This window comes from Macroventuria anomochaeta, assembly GCF_010093625.1.
Source record: "Macroventuria anomochaeta strain CBS 525.71 unplaced genomic scaffold BU25scaffold_46, whole genome shotgun sequence".
Classification (NCBI taxonomy): Eukaryota; Fungi; Ascomycota; class Dothideomycetes; order Pleosporales; family Didymellaceae; genus Macroventuria; species Macroventuria anomochaeta.
In genome coordinates, this window is record NW_022985407.1 from 91,623 (window position 1) to 114,360 (window position 22,738).

At 51.2% G+C, this 22,738-nt stretch overlaps 7 protein-coding genes across 7 annotated transcripts; 4 read left to right on the forward strand and 3 right to left on the reverse strand.

Moving 5' to 3' along the window:
* Nucleotides 1-123: 123 nt before the first annotated feature.
* On the reverse strand, nucleotides 124-931 carry BU25DRAFT_495177 (uncharacterized protein; the record flags this gene model as incomplete). Its single annotated transcript, XM_033711837.1, has 3 exons — nucleotides 124-531; nucleotides 580-850; nucleotides 899-931. 3 exons carry the CDS (start codon nucleotides 929-931, stop codon nucleotides 293-295), a joined length of 543 nt encoding a protein of 180 aa, XP_033556434.1. The 3' UTR covers nucleotides 124-292.
* Nucleotides 932-2,620: 1,689 nt separating this feature from the next.
* On the forward strand, nucleotides 2,621-5,107 carry BU25DRAFT_452171 (uncharacterized protein; the record flags this gene model as incomplete). Its single annotated transcript, XM_033709784.1, has 2 exons — nucleotides 2,621-3,664; nucleotides 3,752-5,107. 2 exons carry the CDS (start codon nucleotides 2,621-2,623, stop codon nucleotides 5,105-5,107), a joined length of 2,400 nt encoding a protein of 799 aa, XP_033556435.1.
* Nucleotides 5,108-7,853: 2,746 nt separating this feature from the next.
* BU25DRAFT_463004 (uncharacterized protein) lies at nucleotides 7,854-8,413 on the forward strand (the record flags this gene model as incomplete). The annotated part of the gene is made up of 2 exons (XM_033710566.1): nucleotides 7,854-7,903; nucleotides 7,954-8,413. The coding sequence occupies 2 exons, from the start codon at nucleotides 7,854-7,856 to the stop codon at nucleotides 8,411-8,413; spliced, it is 510 nt and encodes a 169-aa protein (XP_033556436.1).
* A 48-nt stretch (nucleotides 8,414-8,461) lies between these two features.
* Nucleotides 8,462-10,554, reverse strand: BU25DRAFT_402910 (acyl-CoA oxidase). The gene is made up of 3 exons (XM_033705057.1): nucleotides 10,435-10,554; nucleotides 10,143-10,381; nucleotides 8,462-10,087 (listed from the first exon to the last, which is right to left on the reverse strand). Exons 1-3 carry the CDS (start codon nucleotides 10,490-10,492, stop codon nucleotides 8,597-8,599), a joined length of 1,788 nt encoding a protein of 595 aa, XP_033556437.1. The 5' UTR covers nucleotides 10,493-10,554; the 3' UTR covers nucleotides 8,462-8,596.
* Nucleotides 10,555-11,170: 616 nt separating this feature from the next.
* Nucleotides 11,171-13,517, reverse strand: BU25DRAFT_213489 (trichothecene 3-O-acetyltransferas-like protein). The gene is made up of 6 exons (XM_033701235.1): nucleotides 13,474-13,517; nucleotides 13,237-13,427; nucleotides 12,666-13,185; nucleotides 12,168-12,618; nucleotides 11,874-12,039; nucleotides 11,171-11,825 (listed from the first exon to the last, which is right to left on the reverse strand). The coding sequence occupies exons 2-6, from the start codon at nucleotides 13,348-13,350 to the stop codon at nucleotides 11,556-11,558; spliced, it is 1,521 nt and encodes a 506-aa protein (XP_033556438.1). The 5' UTR covers nucleotides 13,351-13,427; nucleotides 13,474-13,517; the 3' UTR covers nucleotides 11,171-11,555.
* A 1,920-nt stretch (nucleotides 13,518-15,437) lies between these two features.
* Nucleotides 15,438-17,756, forward strand: BU25DRAFT_213511 (fatty-acyl-CoA synthase). Its single transcript, XM_033701236.1, has 3 exons — nucleotides 15,438-15,787; nucleotides 15,834-16,973; nucleotides 17,020-17,756. Exons 1-3 carry the CDS (start codon nucleotides 15,728-15,730, stop codon nucleotides 17,566-17,568), a joined length of 1,749 nt encoding a protein of 582 aa, XP_033556439.1. The 5' UTR covers nucleotides 15,438-15,727; the 3' UTR covers nucleotides 17,569-17,756.
* A 3,430-nt stretch (nucleotides 17,757-21,186) lies between these two features.
* On the forward strand, nucleotides 21,187-22,397 carry BU25DRAFT_452174 (alpha/beta-hydrolase). Its single transcript, XM_033709785.1, has 2 exons — nucleotides 21,187-21,528; nucleotides 21,580-22,397. The coding sequence occupies exons 1-2, from the start codon at nucleotides 21,311-21,313 to the stop codon at nucleotides 22,091-22,093; spliced, it is 732 nt and encodes a 243-aa protein (XP_033556440.1). The 5' UTR covers nucleotides 21,187-21,310; the 3' UTR covers nucleotides 22,094-22,397.
* Nucleotides 22,398-22,738: the final 341 nt, after the last annotated feature.

Consider the following 22,738-nt stretch of genomic DNA (forward strand, 5'->3'; position numbering starts at 1 on the left):
CGATGTGATGTCTTCCCGTGCGGCTACATTGGCGCTAGGCGGGCATGTGGGGCCAGAAAGCTTGTTCTGCGGTGCTTCGTTGAACACAGGCTTGCAGAACCACTCTTACAAGATTAGTACAGACTCTTGTAACCTCACCTCTGCCGAAACAATCGCTAATGAATTTTCGTCCCCAACATTTCGAGACCACATTGATCTTCTACGTTGGGAAGAATTGATCAGCTACATTGCCTTTCCGGACCATTGATCCGCAGCTTCAACGCACAGTTCTATCGCCATCGGACAGGGCTGCTTATGGACCAGTCCTGAGATTTGCATCCAAGCACCAATGAGCAACATACTTGACAGTGTGCGAAGCTGACGAGCCCTTCAAGACCTTTTCTGGTAAAGAGCCAATGTCTTTCAAGCTTGGCTCACGGTCAGGCATTGTGGTCATACGCATATTGGTTATGCGGTAAGACAGTACCGAGATCGTACCCATTCTAGCGACCTCTTGCGGCAGGCTGTCGTCAATGATAGCCGCGCTTTCGTCTGCGCTCCGGTGTCAGGCGATAGTTGAACGAGATCGCAAGGACTTACAAGTGTTCAGTTCACGGAAGCGAAAAGGCTGCTCCATGTTCTCTCCGTCGATGCCTAAGGCACTCGCTTCGATCAGATTGGTGTATCCTTCGCGACGGTGCTCGTATTGGCGTAGAGATACCTTGCGCATTACCGTTCCGTCGATCTTCGTGCTGACCACGACGCCGTTCTGTTCGAAGAGTGAGGGTGGAATATGTACATCGACACCGAGCAGTTCGTTCGATGTAGCCTGCACGTACTCCGTTACTGTCTCACGGGACGGCTCAGGCTCCTCAAAAGGTTACTCTTCCAGCGGTTCACCGTTGACGATGACAGCTACTGTGAGCTTAGGTTGATCAGGGTGGATTCCCATGTTGAGTGGACTGACATTCGGCAGGTTATCAACTATCTTTGCGCTTGCAAGACTGTATCGATCTATATGGCCGATTCGTGGTTTGCTCAACACAATTGTATTGCGCAGACGTCACAAGAATATCCCTCAGCTCATTGTGCTCTCAACGAGTGCGGTACGGATGCTCCAACCACGCAAACTGTCCGCTTCTGGTCAGCTTTTGCTCCTTTGCGTTCTTAACAAGTCCGTCTTTCCCTTATAATTGGGATGTGTACCCTGAACGCTTCAGTCAAGCACAATGACTTAGCCGGGCGTGGAAGGCTGGCAGTGACGCTTATCACTTCTCTCCTCAATGACCACGATGTCATCATCAGAGCCTAGGTCCACGACCTCGCACTCCCGCTTGGCGGCTGTGCTGTGCTCTCGCTTGAGCCTTTGGTTCTCGACCCCCTTCGCCTTGACGATCGTCAACATACTCAGCCTCATCTCAGAATCTGCAGCTTACCCGATATTGATTCAGCAGCTGTATAAGCTCGGACGCGTTGATCTCTTCAGCGGGACGCTCTTCTAACGGTGACGGACTCGGTGTGCGTGGAATGATACACAGTGCTTTTAGTGCATCCCACAATGATCAGTATCCCTTAACGAAAGCTCCGGTGGAAATACGGAAACATTGAATTGTACTTATGCAGGGATCGATACTTGAACTTGAACACAGCGATTGGATGCTTCTTGCCGTGCAGATAGTCGGCCTGACACCCAGAATTCCTGCCCGACGGTTTTAAAGGATCGAGGCTGTTGTTCAAGACAAGTCCTTGGCGGCCAGTCGTCTTCGATTGACTCACCTTATCGCGTGCGAGACCGCTGAACCTTTCAGAGCATTTTCTGAGATTGCATCAAACTCGTAAAGTAGGCATCAAGTTCGTAGGCTCTTGTGCACGTATGTTTGTGGCCGCATAGACGAGAATCTTAATTTGACCGAGGGAGGCAATGTGCCATGTCATGTCATCATCAACGGACCCAGCACTGGAACTATAAAATTTGTCGGTACCGCCCTCGTGGTAGTATTTACAGTCGTGGTTCGTCATCCGCGTCTTCTCGCCATCGAGCTCGATGGTAACTTTAAAGCTGTTTTCAGCGAAGAGTAGGCCAGGAATCGTGTACTTGATGGCAAACGGAGATCCTGAGCGAGCTTCAACATATTTTGACACAGTCTTCGGCTTTGGCTTCTTGCCGTCGCTGTCGAACTCCTGAAGCGCTTCGCCATCCGAAACATTTTAGACCTTGAGTCCCGGATAACCGGGATATATAGCCATGGTATGCGGGCGAGACAAAGCGGTCACCGTCAAAATTGTCAACAAGGGTGGTGGTAGGGATTAGAAGCTCAAACGAAGCAAGCACGACCTTGAGCGATGAAGTGAAGCTGGGCGTGCCGATAGTTGGAGCAGAGGTATCTCCTTAACTGTGTCTTTTCCGCTCGATTGGCGCGGCGACGTTTATGCGGGATGGTGAAGGGGAGGTGAAGGCGCGCCTGCTCCTTGAGCTTTACCCAGCGCGCTACGTTACCGCCCAAACACGCCAAAGCAAACGCGACTTCCACCCCACGTAGCAGACCTTTCATAACTCGTGCGGCGAATCCTCTTCAGCACCAGCATTCATCCAGCCGGTTGTTCTATTCGTTATCACCCGCTGTATTTGTACGATAATACCATGACTACCTTCAGGCTACCGCAAAGTCAATCTCCTGTAGGCCATACCCCACTTATCGATCTTGTACCTGCGAACCCAGTAAGTCGAGATGCCTCATACTCCAACTACAACGAGAACACTTGGAGAAACGCTCTCGGACAAGCAGATCGGCCTGTTGCTGACGCTCAACCTACTCGCTGGGGCCCGAGCGGTGGACTCATCGACCATGTGCCATCGACAGATCAAGGACAACCTGCATCATACTCCAATCGCAACACGACAGGCTGGCGACAGCGCCTAGAGACATCGAGAGCACATCCTCTCCCAGGTCCGTCAGACCCACAGGGACCAATCAGCTTTAACTCGGTCGGAGTTCCCACATTCAACCCGCAACAGTGGCGAGAGGAGCAGAGAGGGCGCAACACATCAATCGCTCCACTCAACGCGGCAGAGGTCAACAACTCCAAGCGCGATCAAGAGGACCGCGAACGGATGAGCCTTCCTCAACAGTTCGAGCGCAGCTTCAGACGGACCTTGCAATACATTCCCTCGTTCGCACTCCTCGGGTTTGGATCCATGAACTTGGCCATCTGGGAGCAGATCCTCCTCTTGTTCGCCCTGGCACTACCTAACGGCGGCATCGGCGGCGTTCTTACAGCGTTTCTCGGCACTGCTTTTGGGTACTACCTCATCACATTCAGCTTAGCTGATATGGCCCGGCTCTATCCCACGTATGCTGGACCTTTTTACTGGGTTGCCGCGCTTCAGAAGTCCCGAACTACCTCCAGCCTGCCGCACCAAATGAGCTGGCTCTGCGCGTGGATGAGTCTACTTGGTATGGGAATCAACCTGATTGTCAACATGATATTCACCTCAGACGTCGCTATGTTCCTCTTCACCCTTGCTGGAAAATGGTCGAAATTCGTCTACGCCTTGGAAGAGCCAAAGAACTACCTCAGGGTGCCTTGGGCACTGCCTGTGACCGTTGGTATCGCGACCATCGTCGCTCTGATTGCCAATTGGAAACACGCCAAATACCTCCCAGCTTTGCACAGATGTTTCGTCGTTAGCCACTGGCTCGGGTTCTTGCTCTTCGTTGTCGCTATTCCGGTCATCTGCCACACAACAATCGGGCTGAGCTTGACGGTCTAGGAGGCCTTCCGTCATTTTGACAGCACGTCTGGATGGAAAGGTGCAGTTTCAGGTTTCGTCTCAACAGGTGTCCTTGTGCAGCCGCTCCTAGGATGTGGGTTCGTCGCGCACATCTCGGAGGAAATCGTAGACGCAGCCGTCCTCATCCCCTGGACTATGCACGTATCGTACCTCCTGGAGGTATTCATGGCTTTCATGATCTTGATGGTCATTGCGATCTGTATCGGCCGGAACGAAATGCTCACGCTTCGGGACTTCGCTGTGGCCATGCTCGAAACAACCCAGGTTCCCTTGACCTACTTCCTATCGGCAATACTGCTCATGCTGTTCGTCATGCGCAGTATAACGCTTTTGGCAAGTATCTCTCGCCAGCTCATGGCGATCGGCAGGAGCTCAGAAACGAAGGGCCTGAACTTCATAGATGAAACCGACAGATCTCCCGCACCCCGAAATGCACTGGTCGTAGTTGCGATACTGACAGCAGGCGCTGGCGCATTGTGTCTTCTGCGAGACTATCGTATTGTTTTCGAGCACATGCGCCGACTTGGTGCTCTATGCACCCTCACCTCTCACCTCCTCTGCATCGGGACCTTGCTCTTCTATCGCATACGGGAAATCTGTGCAACTACCTCCACGGTCAAGCTTCGTCCGAGCAGCTTCAAACCATTGAAACTGGCTGTCAACTGGTTCGCATTCGGCTGCTGCCTTTGGTTCTTCGTATTCGTCAACTTCCCTTCCGAATTACCGGTCACTTGGGATAACGCACCCTGGAGTCTGGCGGTGTGGGTTTGTATCGTCATTTGGCTACTTGTATGGTATTGGACCTCAGCCCGTCTTGACTTCCTTGTTCCAAAGACCCCGGACAACCTCCAGGATTCCGCAACAGACGCCCCTGCCGTAGACACAGATGCCCCGAATGCTTCCGCGGGTATCCAACTTTTCAGACATGCCAGTCCAAAGCTGAGTAAAGCTGTCAGATATCTACATGGCGATGGAGAAGTCGGCACTAGCCAGCGTGAATCCCTCAGGAGGCCCTCTACACCGGAATGGCTAAAGAGAGGGTCCGGTGATTTTGACTCGCACAGAAGTACGGGTGTGTTGAACACAGCCGAAGCAGAGCTGCATTTTGATGACGTTGACGCGAATCGCAGCCAGGAAGCGGTGCTCGGCAAGGGCAAGCAGCGTGCTCAAGGCTGTTTGGAGCCATCAAGGTGTCCACAGAGTCTGCATATCCCGGATGTTGGCCCCTCAACTGCCGCCAGGCCGCTGTGTGGCAATTGCGAAACCCAACTGTCGAGAATCGCAGCGGGCAACTCGGCGTCAGCTCACGCGAACGCGGCCCCGAGGCACTCTTGAAGCAAGGATCGGTATGATCATCTGAAGACCTTCAAGGTGGGTTGGTGGGTTGCTCGCTTGGACATGGACAGAATCGCGAGTATGGAGTGAGGAATGGGGTATGGGACATGGGTTGTCAAGACTGATGGATGTAAGCATACATGGTCAGCTGGTATAGCATTGGACATCTCCAGGGGTAGCCTTCGAGACATCAAGGACGGTTCATAGAATCCAACCTACGTAGAAATGAGAACATCACTACCAATGGACTCTCCAGCGCCCTTCCCGTGCATTCTGGTGCGAGTAGTGGTTCCGGGGTCTTCGACTGATGTGATCATAACCTGAAGACCTCTAGGCTACGCTTTACTCCGACATCTGTTCAAGACGACATCCAGTCTCTTGGCATCCGCATTAGCCCAGATATCAGTATTATCTTCATCTTCGAGAAAGTCGGATGCTTGAAAGATACGTTGGCGTCTGGGCACTGCCGCATCTGGCGCAGCGACAGATGGTCAGCCACACTAACGAGACTCTGAAACTTATCGTTAATTGATCTGCTTTCGACTACTAGGTCTGTATCTAGCCGTTCGTCTTCAGTGACTACCTCTAGCCTGGTCTATTGTGCATATTCACAAGACATAAGCTATAAAGCGAAAACGAGAGGTCGCGGATGTGCGGGATGTTGAAATGCCTGAGAACCTCTTGCGCCTGCCATCCACACATGTGCTCGATCGAAGCCATGGCGCAATTTTTAGCTCTATCCTTCTCTCGCCTGTGGCGCGCCACTTTGGGATTGACTCAAAGATGGGAAACGTCTGTGAATTGCAATGATACGCCCAAGGGTGCATCGACGGATTGTGCAAATTGAGTAGTGACGTGCATTTTTGTCAGATTCGCAGAGTTGAATTTGTTGTGTGCCTCCAGGCTTCCTCTCCAAAATCCGGCATCGTCAAATTTCCCAGATGATCGAAGATACTGCAGGGATATCGAAACTTGTGCACAGTGAGAAAATCAGTGGCACCGGATCATGTCTTACATCCTGACTGGATAGAATGTGTTAGGCACCTCCAGGTTCAGGTCCTAGCATCCGGAATGCTGAGATGTCGTGAATCCGAGAATGCAGAATACCTCCCCAAGATCGCGGGAAGATGATGATCTCAAAAGTAGATGATGATGAATTGACTCCCTTCAGCCATCATCAAAGGATATTGGAATTGCGAATATTCCTGGAAAAACCACAAATCTGAGCAGTGGTAACCTTAGGAAGACTAAGATTTTTGTGACCCAAGCAAACTTGAGATGTTGAATACCTCCGGACTTTATTTTCGACGTCGAGAATAGTAACTCCGCTTGTAGGGTTGAGGCGCGTCATACCAGCGAGTAATTCGGAAGATGGGTTAAACGAAATTAAGGTAACAGATGATGATGCAAAGCTTGAGCGCACTGAATACCTCTAGGTTTGTTGATCAGTCTAATTCACATAATGAGCGATGAGTTCAATATTACCCATGCTCAAAAACATAAGGAACGAAAGTTTCCGTCAACCCTGTGATTTTGTCAAAGTGGACAATGTAGAGTATCGCCCGGATCAACAATTGCCATGAGGGTTGCAAGGTCCACACATGTTGTAATTGTGAAAGGTTATCGTGGTGTGTAGGTTTCTTGGAGAATCTCTCACACGGAGACTGCGACAAAGTACAAACTCCCTTCTGCCTCCATCAACAATGTTGAAGTAGCAAATCTTTAGGCGGATACGTGAATATGCTACATACTGGATGCCGGGAAGACCCACGAGAGCGAATGATTTCTACAATCTGAGCAGAGTTGAACATGCGGAAGGCCTCCGGCCGCCTTGATCAATGGCTGAGATCTGCTATTCCTTGCAAGGGATCACGCGCAATCGTTATCTATCGAAGAGTGTATGCAGTGAAGATACTTTAGTCTGAAGTGATCGTAGCAAAGGAGGGGGTGTGGAGTACTTCTAAGATGTTGCAGTATAAATTGGTCCGTACAAGGTCTGACTATACCTGTAGCAGACTACCCTAGTTTAGTGTGTTACAGGTCAGGGATACAGTCATCTTCTCCTAGCTGGATAGAAAATCAGCGCAGTGTTCCATCGTATTCTACCAGCGGTCCCACATCGCCACATAACAGCGTAGCCCTTGTGCAGTGCGGATACAAGACATTTCAGGTCATTCTACACTGATCTACACTATATACACTCCCCAATTAACCATCAAAACAAATAAGTGGACCGGTAACTCAGAGGCAGCGATAAGATCATCCCCCCAATAATTCGTTACAACTTTCTAACAAACTTATGGTGTGAGATTGCAGATTCTGAAGTCACCGGTCTGATACCAGTTCGGCCCTTGACATTCTGGGCTTTCATTTTGCCTTAGCTATTGACCTTGAGGAGCGCAAGGAGCCTGATCCCAAGCAGGTCGCCAAGAAAAAGTCGTACACATCTGACATCTTTGAACATGTCTACTTCGCTCACCTTGAAGAGTGGACGCAACATACCATAGATCGCGCACACACAGCTCTGTGTTACTTTGACTTTCTGTAATCTCATTTTAGTGCCTAAACCATCTCAGGGGGCTCTAGCGATGACGTTGAGATTTGGGATTGGAAGTAGTCGCGTTGTATGAAGGTGAATGTGCGCAATGCTAGTGACCTCTCATGAACTGTGACTCCCGATCGGGCCCACTCCAATCTATCTACACTCTCCTCCCACCATTACCTGTAGAAAAAATTATCACCACCGATGGCGGACATGTACGACTGTCACAGTGCTGCAGATGCAACGTCTTATACGTATGTACTGTCGCAAGCACTTGCCCTTGACCTCGATCTGACCAAATCAGTACACAGCGCAATCAGGTCGAGTCACGCCTACTGCGCCTTACTGCTGCGGAATGCAACGCGATCTTCGCCTTCGCTCTTAACACAGCGAGCCTCCAGCCAACACAGACCGACAGCCTCCAGGTTGTCAAAATTGGCCACGCATTGAACCAGATATGCGCACAGATCCGCAAAGAGACGCAGCAATTTCTCGATTTGTACTCCAGGCTACACATGATCAATCCCGTCAGGACACGCCAGATTCTCAGTGTCATAAGAGCGCAGGAACGTGCCAAGCTGCTGGCACTGGAACTGGGTTCGGCGTATTGCGAGTACATTGGCAGACGTTCGTTTCCTAAGATGGACAAGGGTGCGCTGGCGCGTACATTCCCAAATGTGGAGCGCATCGTGCTGCTGCATCATTCAGAAGAATGGGAGGACAGACAGCTTGTTAGCAGTTCTGAAGTCTCTGTGCAAGCGTAAAAAGCTAATGGTGATATTCCGTTGAGATGTGGAGGAGGAAGTCCTTCTGTGGTAACTTTTATGGCTATGATAGTTTCGTGTATTTAAGCGTACGAAGTGCTTTCGGATTGCTAAGAAAGGTCTTCATAGCAATTAAGGAGTGATACATCATGGCTTTGTCAAAGTTGTAAGGCCCTCCCTCTTCTATAATTTCGCAAGCAGATACCGTCCACCATCTCCACTCCCCAGCACAATCTCCTCACTCCTGTAATCTGGATTGAACAACACCTTGTTGAGCGGGTTCTTGCGATGTGCCATGTCAAACAACTCCTCGTATACTTTCCCGTCATATCTGCCCAATGCTGAGTCAAGCAGGAAATCAGGTATCGACCATGTATCCACAAACTTGACAGCGTGCGGGCGAAGTTGCGTCATCAGGGTCAGGATGTAGTCGGGGAGCGTAGAGAGGGAAGAATGTGAGATGGATGTGGTGAGAATGAAAGAGGTGGAAGATTGCTCCATTGTATGTAGAGCGAAGAGACGGAAGCAGATCCTGAGTACTTCCGGAGTAGGACTTGACAGTGGTGTTTGCGCGGCAGACGTGAGCGCATTGTGAAAATTGGTTACCAAGATTTGCTCAGAGTACGCGCGAGAAAGGGCGTGTAATTGGATCATCATCTTTGTCCAAGGTTTCTTCTGCACAACGCGGTGCTGGTAAGCGGCGTAGCTGAGAGCAGCAGCACGCCACTGGAAGATTGAGACGATGCTCGTATCATCAATACCTCCAGAACTGGTATTGAGATACGATTCTGGGATCCTGTGGTCCTTATTCTCCAGATAGTGCTTGAAAAGCTCATCTGTCGAGTCCTTAGAAGGAGCGTCGGGGTTCTCTACACAGTGTTGCATCATCTTGATCAGGTAAGCTGCGACCTGCTGTGTGATCATCCAGTTGTCTCCTTCTACGGTTGGCTTCGAGAGGTAGTCGGAATTCAACCCTATGAGACCGCTGCCACCCCCAAAGCCGTGGCCACCCATTGCTCGCCGGCAGGTCTCGATGCCATCTGCTGCGAGTGTTGTGCATAGTGACTTCAGACCCGAGGAGATGCTGTGAAGTTCTGCCAAAGGCCCAAAGTCGCCTTTCTCGATTGTTGAGCGAGACTCGTGGTACAGTTTGTAAAAATACTCTCCTGTGTAGTGCAGGGCAAAAGTCGTGGCAAGTAGGGGAAGAATACGAATTTGTACTGTTGGGTAGTCAAGGACCTTCATCTCGGGAGCATCATGTGACTTGGCGTCGCGGTCAGAGAATTGGCGACGAATGCTGCAGTACCTCACTGCAACTGTCACGGCGCGCGCCAGCACAAGACGTGCATGCATGATGATTTGCCCACGAACGAAGGTCAGGGATCCGTAGACAACAGCCGGATGACCGCGCCGTGTGAATGTCCCGACTTCGTCAGACACCTCTGCGTAACGCGATAACATTGCTGATTTCGGGACGCGGTGATGATCAAACAGCATGTACCCGTTGTCCATGGACGCATAGCCATATTTCGGGCCGATATCACCTACGGCTATGCCTGGGAGCGGTTGGTGAGTCTTTGCGTCCCGAATCTGCAGCAAGAATGTTTGCGGGCCGTGGGAAGTGTAGGCGGTCGGGTTGTCTTTGGTCGGCAAAAGTAACTGTGCGATGACGATCTAAGGCGGTGATTAGCTAGAGTTGTGTGCCTGGTGGTGGTACAAAATGACGTACCGCATGTGTGGCTGTTCGACCCATGGAGCCGTTCCACCATTTACTTGCGGTCAGGTAGGGGCTGTGAATCTCAAACTCTTTGCTCTTGGGATCCCATGTCGCTGTGGTCTCCAGTCCACGCACATTGCTTCCATGACCGAGTTCAGTCTGCGCATAGCAGCCAATGATATCGTAGTTGAGGATCTTAGGCATCCAGTAGGCTTGCTGTTCCTCTGAAGCTTGTTCGCGGACGGTGGTAACTGGCCGTGTCAGATTGGCGCCCACGTTGCACAGGCAAAAGGAATTTCCTGACCAAACATAGACATATGCAAAAAGTACGGCGACATTTCGTCGTTCAGGTATTCCGCCATACTGTAGTCCGCGTGATCCCAGCCTTCCCTGCGAATGATCCTCTGTATTGCTTTTGCCCTTGCCAAGCCTAGATGATACCGCTCAGGCCGCGACAAATTGAGCTGCTGATCCTTCTTGAATAGTTTCTCTCTACTTAAGACCCTGAGCACCTTCTCTTGTCGCTGCAAGAAGCCGTCACGAGACAGCAGGTGCCTTGCCAGCTCATCGACGTTTATCGCAGAGCCATCACGTTCGGCCTGTAGAGTCGCTGTGCCGTTGTGAGCCGGCTTGAGGTGATCGGTAAAGTCGGTCATGGCGCAAATGTCGCTTGCGCTGTAGCTGGTGTAAGCAGAGCGTTACAGCAGTTGCAATGTGCAAGGGCGAGTCGTTCGGCGAAGCACAACAGAAGCTCGCAGTGTGCGCCGTAAAGCTCAATCGCCAACGGCAATAGTGCGGAGACACGCCATATTGAGGTTCATTTCAGCCTTAATAGATGCAGGTGGAATTTTCATTACAGCCTGTCGCTGCGACGTCGATGATGCGCGTCTGCGCTGCGGGGATGGTGTCGCGCGTTGCGAGGGGCGGCAATTCTCGGTATCTTCCAGCTTAACACAATCAAGTACAATTTCGTACTGCGCTAGGTTGAACGTGCAAGATGGCGAAGAGCAACGTTACGAAAGTTCATCAACAAGTGTGAGGAAGAGTTGTTGTTCATTGAATCAAAGGAAGCAGCGGTGGCTGCTGGCGGGAGCCGAGGTAGGCGCCCGCGAAATTACAGAGATTTATCGAAATCGTAAAGAAACGCCAGGATCCGACATGATCCTCATCGAGGTAGAAACATATACCCCCCAGAAACCAACTATCTATTTGTACAGGATATTCCTAGAGCCATACCGTGGCGATGCAACGCCAATAACTATATCCGTTAACCAATGCTTGAGGACGCGTATGTCGCGAGAGAGAGTATCATCAACAAGGGTGCGCCAGGCACCCGAAAAGGCCACAGCATGACCAAACATCCACAATGCCGGCAATACAGCGGTGTCAAACCGCGTCTGCCGACAGTAATAAGTCAGCTGCAGTCTATAAGACGACAGCTTTAGACCAGCTGCACAAGCCACCGTCTTCTTTCAGGACGCGGTCCATATCCTCTTCGGCAAGACGGACCAGGATCTCGAAAGGCGCCTCGGCACCGTTGGCTACATGCCTTCTTCTCGGAAGGAAGATCATGCCGCCATCACCGGGTCCGTAAGCTCGCCTGATGAACTCAGGTCGGCCTCCGAGGGAGTCTTCAGCCAAGTCTGTGCCAGGAATGCCCCAACGGCAGTCGGCACCGAAGTTGAGCCACGACGTCTATAATGGTCAGTATAATGCATCGTAAATGGAGATCACTTGACTTACAATGTAGCAATCAGACCCGAACTTGAGGGCCAGAGCACATTCTGTGTCCTTGATCTCTTTGAGGTCCTTGAAGAAGGCAAAGTGACGGTCGATCCAGTCGTTGTTGACACTTGTGATAGTGTTCTTGATCTTCCTAATGACGTGGAGAACGGTTGTGTCGGTTACGCTGCATCGTTCATTAGTTGGGGGATCTACGACAAATCAGGGTAGCGCATAGTCTAGACCATGATCACCATGCAGGTATGCAGGTGTGAGGTGTACGGATCGATAAATGCAGGACAAAAACAAACTCACCATTCCTCCGCTGTCAGATCTGAGATCTCGGCTGTGCATTTGGAGAACAATGCACAGTTACCCGTAAAGTCGGCCCTGACTGGGGGTTGCCATCTCCTGCGAAGGTCTGTAGCGATACCAAGGTTGGCTTCTGCATAGTCGTGCTTGACCAAGCGGGCCGCTCTTGCGCGTGTAACGTGCGTCCATACCAGAGCAGCAAGGACATTGCACAGCGTGGGAGGCGATGACGGTGGAAAGTGCGGTCGAAGACGTTCGCGGTACTCGCGAATGTGATCTGCAGGCAAGACAAAAAGTCGTTGCGTGCATTTGGTGCTGTCTGGCAAAGTCTTCTTGTACTGGAAGGTGCCTTCGCAATAGCAGTCTGCTGTTGGGCGTTGCGTTCCCTTGTAAGACACACGCTCATCAAGCTTGGCTCGTAGTGACGATTGATAATCGGCTACACTTAAAGGCGCTATTGAGGTTAGCCGGGCAATAGTCAATGTCAGTGCTGAATGTTACCTGGATCCATATCCCTGGAACCGTGCGTCCGTGCGACGTAAGAGACGTTTGTGGCGAGAGACTCCCAGAAAGTCGAGATGCCATGGAAGTCCAGGAGACTGTGGTGAACGTAGATGCTCAAGACAAGTCCGCCTGGTATGAAGCATGCCTGCACCCTCATCACCGGGGCGTCACTGACCTCGAACTTGCAAAGGCCTTCGCCATTGGCGGGAACGCCTGGGTAATTCGCGAAGTCGTCTGGAAGAAACGTGGCACTCTTGAATGCGCTCGGTGGCATGCCGGCCTTTTTCAGTGTCTCATAAGGATGAGGGAAGTCATCCACGAGTATCTGCTTAGCCGCAAACAGACCCTCCGTCGCCTCACGGTCCGTGACATCGACAGGATACGTGAGCTGCAGTCTGCCTGAAGCATCACCGGCAAGGCTGAGAGTGCCAGCGAGGAACGGAAATTTCTGGAGTGTGAGGCATAATCCATCGTCGAGAGCGCGGATGGCGGCCTTAGCGTTGTTCTGGTCTGCAAACTAGACGAACATTCGTTAGCCATTACACTCTCTAACGATGGAAATACTTACAGGAAATATGCATAGTGTTTGAGTATAGACGCGAACCGCATTCTGGTCAAGGAATGAGAGGTGGAATGACTTGAATCGGTCCTCGGCGGGTGGGGATTCTGCTTTGACGATCATGTTGATACGAATCACGATAATGTGCTAGTGTCAAGATTGTGCGTTTTTAGAAAGAGGATCAGGGACATATCCGGGGCCTGCCGCAGTTAGTATATATACCAATAGAGGAACAGTCACACATACCGCGAAGCTGCAGGGGCTCGACAATAAGACCTTGCGGTGAAGAGGTAACAAACACGCAGGAAAACCACGAGAGCTGTCACCGCAAGGTCCCTTTGTCGAGCCTGTGTGACGGCTAGGCCGCGTTGACCGAGACGTTTGGCACACGGCCCGACTGCACTAAGAACAATGACCATTCCATTTCCGTGCAATGGCGGTGCCATTATCGGGCTGCAAGCCGCATCCCCGTGCAAGCTTCGATCAGACAGGGGTTGTGGGTCACACCCGGCGCCCAACGTTGAGCGCCCCGTCTTCCCCGTCCGCCTTATGATTTCACGGTTCCTGAGCCAAACGTTGCGGATGCGGGCGATGTGCGTCCGGTTGTGGGAACGTTCAACTTGCGTCTCCACCAACCTGGACGCAAAGGGCAAGGGCGTGATTAATTTCGGCTGCCCACCGAGCAACGACCGTTACTGCGGAACTGAGGTGACAGGTACTTCAAAAGCAGACAGTCTCCTCCCCGTAAGTCACGGCGCAAGGTTTCGGGAGGACAAGGCAGTGCAACAGTCTTTTGTTTGCCCTCTTTTCTTCTTGGTCAGGCTGACACTCAAATAGACTCGGCGTTTGACGCTGGCGTGGGAACAGACTCTGAAGACAGATGCAGGGCCTGTCACGCCATGCGAATAGTTGTATTGGTTCGCAATAGGGCGATTAATGAGGCGAAGCCACCATCTCATCACCACAAGTAGACGCCGTGTTGCTCATCGCATACCGAGCGCGTACTGGTCAATAACTCAGGCAGCAGGCAAACATGTTGCGCTTGATGCCCATGAGAGGCAATGCAAGGTCCCACTATCCAGGTGATTGGAAAGCGCGTACCTTCAACGATAACTGAAACGAATGGTACAACACATCGAAATGTGAGTTCGTACAGTCTGAAATAGCACGGTCGCTGTGTAGCGGTGAACATTGTGGCCATACTTGGAGAACGTGGGCCACATTGTAAGCAAATATGCGTCATAGGTGCATGCGCATCGAGCAGACACGTCGCAAGTGGAGTTCGTGAGCTTGGGCCGAGAGCCAATGTACCTGCCAACTCAACACCGGTAAAGAAAAACAAAAGTCGAAGATGCCACCGAAGCCTGCGTGCCGAATGGTGGAAGTTGCATGAGTGTTGTGATCGTGATTCGAGACGAGTAAGCGCCACGTAGCGTACTCACGTCTCGTGCCACTATCCCAACCCAATGAGCAGAAAAATAGCTTTACCGCATTTCTGCAAGTCGGCAAATTGGTTGATAGGGCGAGCTGATTGACTGCATATACAGATGATTTGCTCTGCATGCATGGCAGGCTGAGGTACAGGCGCTGCAGCGCTGCCGTGCATATTCCTGCTATGCAAACAATCGAAGAAACGCAAAAGAAACGCAACCCCTCTTTGTTCGGACCCCTGATACATCCCAAGCATCCTAAGTGGCTGAAGGAATTTCCGTGCATCTGGGGGCCCATGCGGATGAGACGGGGGACGGAGCACCCGGCTGCGGACCGCAGTACCATGCAGAAGGCTTGTCCCACGCTGTTCACCGGTCCGGGCTCATGTGTCCTTCGGATGGTCTTCTGGAATGTCGCAATGATAGGCTGCTCTGAGAATGCATTGTACGGTCGCTCAGCTGGGTCTTGTGTTATGCAGTAGTCGTTCATTGAGGTAGCGATGGCGACGTGTAATGGTATATCAGAGATGCCTGGTTGCACAGGCGCAGCCAGCAGTGCCTGAATGCGGAATGCGAGAAGCTACACTGCGTCCATTGCTCGCAGCGTGTTCTATACGCGTATTTAAATAGTGACTGGACCGAGATGATGTATGCGTGCATTCCAAGGCTTAGTCCGTTTGTGATCGTTCGCATTCTTTTGACGAGAGGCGTCGCGCAAAGGTCCAAAACTGATGGTTGCGCGCGAGTCCATCGGATTGCTATCGTCAGAAACGACGGTACATTGCACGAAGGCTGTGTTGTCGTTGTGGTAGTCGTCACAGCCTTGTAGTTGTTAGCGCCGGGAGCGTGTAATATCTGCGGGGTAGAGGTTAGGGAACCCCGCGGCATCGAGAGCGTCGTCAGGAAATACCGATGTTTGCCATCGGACTGTAATGACCACCCAAATCGATTCGGCTTTTCGCATGCCTAGGCATTGCATAATATGATTATAGATCCTTGATGCTCAAATCAGGGCATGGTGCAGACTCCCAAGTAGCCTGATAGCCCTCCGGCATAGGCCAGACACAAGGATGGAGGATCGTTCGTTCATGGTCCCGAAGCACACAGGCTGCAATGTGCTTCCTAATACCGTATGTGCTCCACGAAGATGCGTCGTTTCGAAGCTGAATCTAGCAGCCACTGTTCAGCCGGTTGCTGAGGTACGCCAGTCGGACGCCTGCTCGCATAGCAATCGATGATGTACGATCTACGCATCAAAGAACCCACCTAGAGCTGCTCTCTGATGTATTGGCGTTGCGCGAGACGGTTTCGAACACGCTTGACGCGGCAACACTCGAAGCATTGGATCAGAGAGACGAGGTCTACATTGCGATTGTGGCGGCCGGTGGCTATGAGTATACCGTTGCAATGCTCACGGTGCTTGCATTGGGTGCGGCAGCTGTTCCCATAACACCGGCGCTTCCTGTGGAAGAGGCAGCATACTTTATCGAGAAGTCACGGTCTGCACTGGTCCTTGTCAGCTCGTTGGATCTCAAAAAGTGCTGTGAGCTTGAGAAGCGGATCGCGTCGACAAGTAACGAGCATTTTCGTGGCGTTCCAATTGGCTCGTGTATCTACGCACCGACATTGTGTCCGTCGGAGATTTTAATCTCCTCAGATCGTGCACTGGAAGAGAACGCACCTGGAGTCGTCATATTCACCAGTGGTACCACCGGCCCTCCCAAAGGTGCTGTCATGCGTAGATCATTCGTTTTCGACTGTGCGCTATCCGTAGCAGACCACTACAGGCTCGCCGAGGATGATGTCATGTTACACGTCCTCCCTGTCCACCATGCAACAGGTGTGGGAATTAACTTTTTTCCATTCCTCATATCTGGCAGTCGCATTGAATTTCGTAGCGGCGGCTTCGACGAGGTCTGGATGTGGGAGCGGTGGAAACAAGGTGCAACCCATCCACGGCGCCGACTGACCTTCTTTTCGGGCGTACCGACCATATATATGCGGATGCGGCGGCATTACCAACGTCATCTCGCTAAGCTGCCCTCGCAGGAGTTGGCGAAGTATATTGCTGGTGCACGACAGTTCCGTGCATGCCTTTGCGGAACATCAGCGTTGCCACAACCACTGAATGACTTTTGGGCCACGCTCATGCAAAAGCGAATAGTGCAGAGATATGGCGCGACCGAGTTTGGCGCCGTATTCAAGGTTCGTCTGGACGACAAGAAAGTCCCTGACGGATCTGTGGGTCAGATCGCGAGCGGCATCGATATCAAGCTGTCAGACGGTGACGAGGGTGAAGTGTTGGTGAAAAGCCCAGTAAGCAAGCCAGATCTTGCAGCTGCATTCGCACTGACCACATTAGCACATGTTCTCCAAGTACCTGCAGAATCCTGAAGCCACTGCAAAAGCACACGACGAGGATGGCTATTTCCGAACTGGTGATATAGCGCGTAGAGAGGGCACCTACTACTACATCGTTGGCCGGGCGTCCTTGGATATCATCAAGTCCGGGGGCTATAAGATCTCTGCATTAGATATCGAGCGTGAGCTGCTCGGACTACCGTACATTGCCGAAGCCATGGTAGTGGGCGTTGCTGATGAGGAGTTTGGACAACGCGTAGCTGCACTAATCTCGCTGCAAGAGGAAGACTTGACTGATTCCTTCCTTGAGACATATGGCAACGCCGAACACATACTCACTATCGAGGACGTGCGGAGGGACTTGCGTGGCAGGCTGGCGGGGTACAAGCTACCGACGCTGCTTCGCATTACTCCTGGAGAGCTTCCAAAGACAGTGACTGGCAAGGTACAGAAGAAGATCTTGGGGCCGCAGTTCTTTCCACCTGATTACGAGACATGCTCAGAGGTACAACAGTGGATGATGCCGGGCATACAATTGGCGAAGCTGTGATTGGCGCTTCTTATCTCAGGACGAGTGAAATTGCGAGGCAATGCCAACATTGACAATGATAGTGTGGGCGATTCGAAACGTTGAAGCAGAAGCATCTTGGGAATGGTGGAAAGGTGGATGACACAGGTGACGCAAATTTGCCAAAGTGGCTAGCGCGCTTACGTAGCGGTTGCAGCAACCCGTGGACGGCAAGCGCACTTCATCCTTCACCCTACACTTTGACGTCTGACTTTCGTATGTGCGCAATAAGATGTATCTCCTCTACATTCCACGAAATGCGTCACGGGAGCTTATCCCGATGCGGTCCACCAATATCACCCAACCATGTAGAATCATAGAAAACTCCTTCCATCACAGCGAAATAATTCAGACAAGCTCATTTCTTGCCAGAAAGTTTCGACGAAAGGGTGGCGATATATCTATCGCTGGGTATCGCGTGTGGATCACTGTCCTATAGGCCGAATATGTAACACAAGAGCCCCAAGCGCAAGTGCAGGCAGCAAAGGCCACTGTAATAGTAGGGAAACTCTACATCACATTCCCTGCGCACGTTGGTCATGACGTCTGGTTTGCGTTCACTATGTGGGAGTCTCAAAAGCGCGTCAACGGATCGCTTCCAGGTCATTTCATTACCTTCCTCCAGTCACTTGACGAGATCAAGCTGGTTTCCAGCAACTAATGTATTTATGCATAAATTCGTAACGCTGCACCCGATTATGCTTTAACGATACCATGACCAAGAGTTAACGAGTTTCTCTCAACAGTATTTGCCCAGCATCGACAGCATGTCCGGGCGCAAGACCATGGTGTATGTAGCAATAGCTGGCCAGCGCCCTCACTGGCGAACGAGATACTACCTATGGTCAAATTTCGCTGTGTCAGTGGCTCTCAACAGTACTTTCTCAAACCATGGCATCAGAACTTGATGCCGGCACTTCAGCTGGCCTCTCTTTTGCTCACCCCTTACTTTGGTTCAGTCGCCTGACCTTCGCCGAGCGCCGAGTGAAGTCGAACGCTCCTCCAAGATATTACATCAAGCCAACACGGTATTCTGAAAGCCCAGAGGCGTTGAGAACCGTCAAAGCCAACCTCATACAACTAGGTCATTGTGGAAGTGTCGAGACGATTGATTGATCTTGAGAGCTATTGGCTGGAATCGATCGAGACTATATAGTAGAAGGGGATAGCAGTGAAGAGTTGGGGAAGCAAACCGAACTAACCGAATGAGCTGGACTATCAGTGCAGCGGGCCGCTGATAGACACTGCAACGGACCGCTAGCGAACAGTCGTGTCGTCATCCTGATGTGGATGCCCCTGGGTTACAACCACGAATACGAGGCGGCATACGGGCTTACATCTGCATTCAAACGTGATTTGCCATGGTATCGAGACTTTCGACAATCAGATTGGCCGGCGGAACAGAGCGATGGACGTCTACATCCTCGTGTTGCCATGGACGCTGGATTATAGAAATGTTTCAGAAAGCGCTTTGCGGAGGCAAGTATGGCCCATTGCTACAGACTCACGTCATCGGTCGCGTTATCAACACCTTTTGCCCCGCAAGAAATGAATGCTGGGAAGTTCAAGCATCTAATATCTAATAAAATGAAAGATATCCGCTCGCCAGACGAGGTAAAACAGTGAACAGAAGACAATGCGCGAAGTGAACGGCACCTTATTCACACCCCTCTACCCAGACGGTCAGGCCCCGCTGCTCAAGCCCTGTCAGTTTCGTGGTAATATGTGGTTTCTAGTTAAAAACCCTGACTCGAACACAATTCTCATCGCTTCAATTCGCGTCATTCCGGTTGACTACAAAAGATGTATGCCCATTAGGTAGGAGGCTATGCTTTTGACATGAATCCCAGTCAGTCATAGCTTCCTTGATTTGCTTTGAAATTGTAGAATTCTTTTGGCCAGCGTCCAGTCTTTGGTTGGCTTGGGTGAAGTGGATTGACTATGTAACAATTGTGTAGAGCATGTGATAACCCACAGATGCAAGGTGGTTTTGCAATCCCAAGCTTAGCAGCTGAGGTAGATAGGAAGCTTGATTCAGTAGTCTGGGCAGCATGGCAGACGTACTTTGTCATCTTTTCAACATAGGTGAGTAAGTTTGGCAGATTGGTACCGTTTATCTCATATTTGTATACCTGATTGTCACGGGTATATACTGTTCAGCTCCCAGTACCTGCTATCTACAGCAGTACTGTACCTTTTTGGTCAGTGTAGTACAGTGGAGCTGAGCTGTATGCCTCACAAGAGTACTGCTGTAGATTTGCGGACGTTCCTTGCTGAGAGCCCGGGACGTCATCGGATTGTGTCACGGTTTAAACTACGTGAGGAGAAGCCGACTATATACTGGCCCTGAAAGTCGCTATTCCAGGACAGTATATACCAGGGTAATAGGGTCTCAATCGAGACCACAACATATTTAAACACACAGAATAGTGAGATACAACCTCAGTTCAATCCTGCAATTCTTCCCACATGCGTCCGGATCACTCACGATCCTTGTCAGATTGTGATCGGACGTCCGTCGCAGTACTGCGCAAAATTCTTGGTCCTCCTGCCGTTGAGGAGGTCGAGATTTCGATCCAATATCGCAATCCACTGTCTTTTCCGGGAGGAAGTATAAAGGATTCGAATTGTGAGGTCACTGTAGACAGGGGACTGGATATGGGACAAAAGGGTATATTGTAGGAAGTAGATAGACGAATCCTTAAGGGGTCAGCCTTGGGGATTCGAGGTGGCTATATACTCTCGGTCTCGGAGGTTACCCTCCGAGGTCCCGGTGGTGGCCCGTATGGGTCCCGTTATATAACCATAGGTCAGAACATCCGTGACAGAGACACTGTAGGATTACCGACACTTGTTACAAGTGTATAGTATGTAGACATGCTGCCCTTATGGCATTGTGTTCAACCTCGTCAATCAACTTTGTTATTGGAATCTCACCTGCTCTTGACCCAGACAGTATACTCTGTACTACTCATTGCTACCAGTTGCCACGGTCTTTGACTAGCCGACTATTACCTGACTATTACGAGCCTCTTGAATAGTTTACCACTACCATCCAGACATCTCGCTCATCCCTGAGACCCAACCGAACCGTGCTTCCGAGCTTTGCTTAAAGTACGACTTCAACAGCAGCTACGAACAGTATATGTAGGTGAGTGGCTGTAAACGACGCTAGTAGGAAAAGGCAGCAACCTCTCCCCATGGGGTGAGGTGCGACAGGGCGTTAGTGCAGGAGAGACCCCAAACCGTGACACATACAGAGACTACTTGTACACGCGCAGCTGCATATCTAGGCCGCCAAGATGGAACATCCCACAGCAAACTCTCCGTCAGTCTGCGGCCTCGACGGACCGACCCTTAAGTGACCCACCGCACTCGGCCTCATGTTTGGGGCGTCGCAAACAAAGTACGGCGAGAAATCGGCAAAGACGCAGTGGACTTTACCCTCGCCGAGACATCGATACCGCGGCAATCATGTCGTCAGCGAACCCCACCATGCCGAATAACGTCCGCAAGCATTTCGATGCAGCTCTACCATTGGTTGGGGGTGATGGAATAGCTTCGAAAGTCGAAAACATGTCCTACCGGCTTCAGCCACCCCACCAACAGCTCTATAAGCAAAAAGGCTACATGCGCCCTCGATTGTGACACCCTTTGGTTCCTTCGTCAGCTCAATTGCAACTTTTAAATACCCCACCGCCTCGATTTGCACAGCACACACAACATGTCTTGCGAAAACTGTAAAACAGGCTTCAAGTGGAACGGCACTGCCTCCGGCAAGGAGATTACTCTCAACAACGCAAAGGCCTACGTTGCTGGCGACTCCAAAGATGCTGCTATCCTCATTCTTACCGACATTTTTGGTTGGACTCTCCCCAACATCCGCTTGATCGCCGACCACTTTGCAAAGGAGTCCCAGGCTACTGTCTACGTCCCTGATCTGTAAGCTCTCTCGAAGGAACTGCAAGAACGTCGTTGGTTGACACCTCATAGCTTCGAAGGCGAAGTCGTTGACCCCGATGCGCTGTCCGACCCAGAGAAGGCCAAGAACTTCGACCTCATGGGCTTCCTTGGGCGTCACAACAAGGAGATCCGGTGGCCGGTGATCAAGGAGCACGCTCAGACCCTGAAGAAGCAGTACAAGAAGGTTGTTGCAATCGGCTATTGCTACGGAGGATGGGCATGCTTCAAGCTCGGCGCCGACCCCCAGCTTATCGATGCTATCTCCATGGCCCACCCTTCGCTGGTTGACAAGGCCGAAATCGATGCCACCAAGGTCCCTATCCAGATCCTTGCGGCTGAGAACGACTTTGCATATACCGAGGAATTGAAGAAATACTCTTTGGAGAGGCTGCCGCAGCTGAACATTCCTTGGGAGTATGTCTACTTTCCCGGTGTGCAGCACGGCTTTGCGGCGCGTGGTAACCCCAACGATGCTACACAGAAGGCTGCGCTGGAGAAGGCAAAAAGGGATGCTGTTGGTTTCTTCCAGGAGTACCTGCACTAGGGTGTCAGTACTTTACTTAAGATTTGAACGATATTTCCACGGATTTTTACGTCTTCTGATGATTCATGATGGTCGTTTGTTTGCGTATGGAACGAGTTGATGCGCATAGTATCTTCCTTCCTTCATGGTAAACAGCGCTAGTTTAGAGCGCCGACAATGGGTCGACCTCCATCACCTGGGCACCATTGCTTTTTGTACTGCTTCAACAGCAATTTCACCGCGACACTTCGACGCCCAGGCTCACCTCCAAAAGCATGTCCTTCCAGAACTTACCGGCCGAGTTGCGGCTTGCTATGCTTGAGACGCTGTTCTGCGCTAGCACAAGTGTCGACTTAACGAACGCACTGCGCGTGTGCACGGACTTGGATGAGCTGTGATCATCGCTACTCAGGACGTACCTCGCGAATAACAACGACAATATCTCCCGGTTTATTCGCTCTTCTGCCGGTTTACGCCATCAAACCTTACGCCTCGTTCGCAGCCTCTCTATAGTCCTCTATCCAGTTCTTGAAGGTCCTCCTCATTTCAGAGTGCCGCTACCGCAGATCGGCTTTCCTTCGAACGTATTCGCGTACGCGAAATACCTCAGAGATGATATCGAACTGGACGAGGTCGTGGATTTTCCGAATTACGTACTACCCCTGC

What these genes read in the sequence shown, in the direction of transcription:
- BU25DRAFT_402910 (XM_033705057.1), bottom strand. Translation starts at nt 10,492, where the DNA reads ATGGCGGAATACCTGAACGACGAAATGTCGCCGTACTTTTTGCATATG. An exon ending in TTTGCATATGTCTATGTTTG is followed by an intron (nt 10,382 to 10,434) that starts GTCAGGAAATTC and finishes TGACACGGCCAG; the next exon opens with TTACCACCGTCCGCGAACAA. An exon ending in GTCGAACAGCCACACATGCG is followed by an intron (nt 10,088 to 10,142) that starts GTACGTCATTTT and finishes TCACCGCCTTAG; the next exon opens with ATCGTCATCGCACAGTTACT.
- BU25DRAFT_213489 (XM_033701235.1), bottom strand. Translation starts at nt 13,350, where the DNA reads ATGATCGTCAAAGCAGAATCCCCACCCGCCGAGGACCGATTCAAGTCA. An exon ending in TTCCAGGGATATGGATCCAG is followed by an intron (nt 12,619 to 12,665) that starts GTAACATTCAGC and finishes TAACCTCAATAG; the next exon opens with CGCCTTTAAGTGTAGCCGAT. An exon ending in GATCTGACAGCGGAGGAATG is followed by an intron (nt 12,040 to 12,167) that starts GTGAGTTTGTTT and finishes TGAACGATGCAG; the next exon opens with CGTAACCGACACAACCGTTC.
- BU25DRAFT_213511 (XM_033701236.1), top strand. Translation starts at nt 15,728, where the DNA reads ATGGAGGATCGTTCGTTCATGGTCCCGAAGCACACAGGCTGCAATGTG. An exon ending in GCAATGTGCTTCCTAATACC is followed by an intron (nt 15,788 to 15,833) that starts GTATGTGCTCCA and finishes TGAATCTAGCAG; the next exon opens with CCACTGTTCAGCCGGTTGCT. An exon ending in AAGTGTTGGTGAAAAGCCCA is followed by an intron (nt 16,974 to 17,019) that starts GTAAGCAAGCCA and finishes TGACCACATTAG; the next exon opens with CACATGTTCTCCAAGTACCT.
- BU25DRAFT_452174 (XM_033709785.1), top strand. Translation starts at nt 21,311, where the DNA reads ATGTCTTGCGAAAACTGTAAAACAGGCTTCAAGTGGAACGGCACTGCC. An exon ending in ACTGTCTACGTCCCTGATCT is followed by an intron (nt 21,529 to 21,579) that starts GTAAGCTCTCTC and finishes GACACCTCATAG; the next exon opens with CTTCGAAGGCGAAGTCGTTG.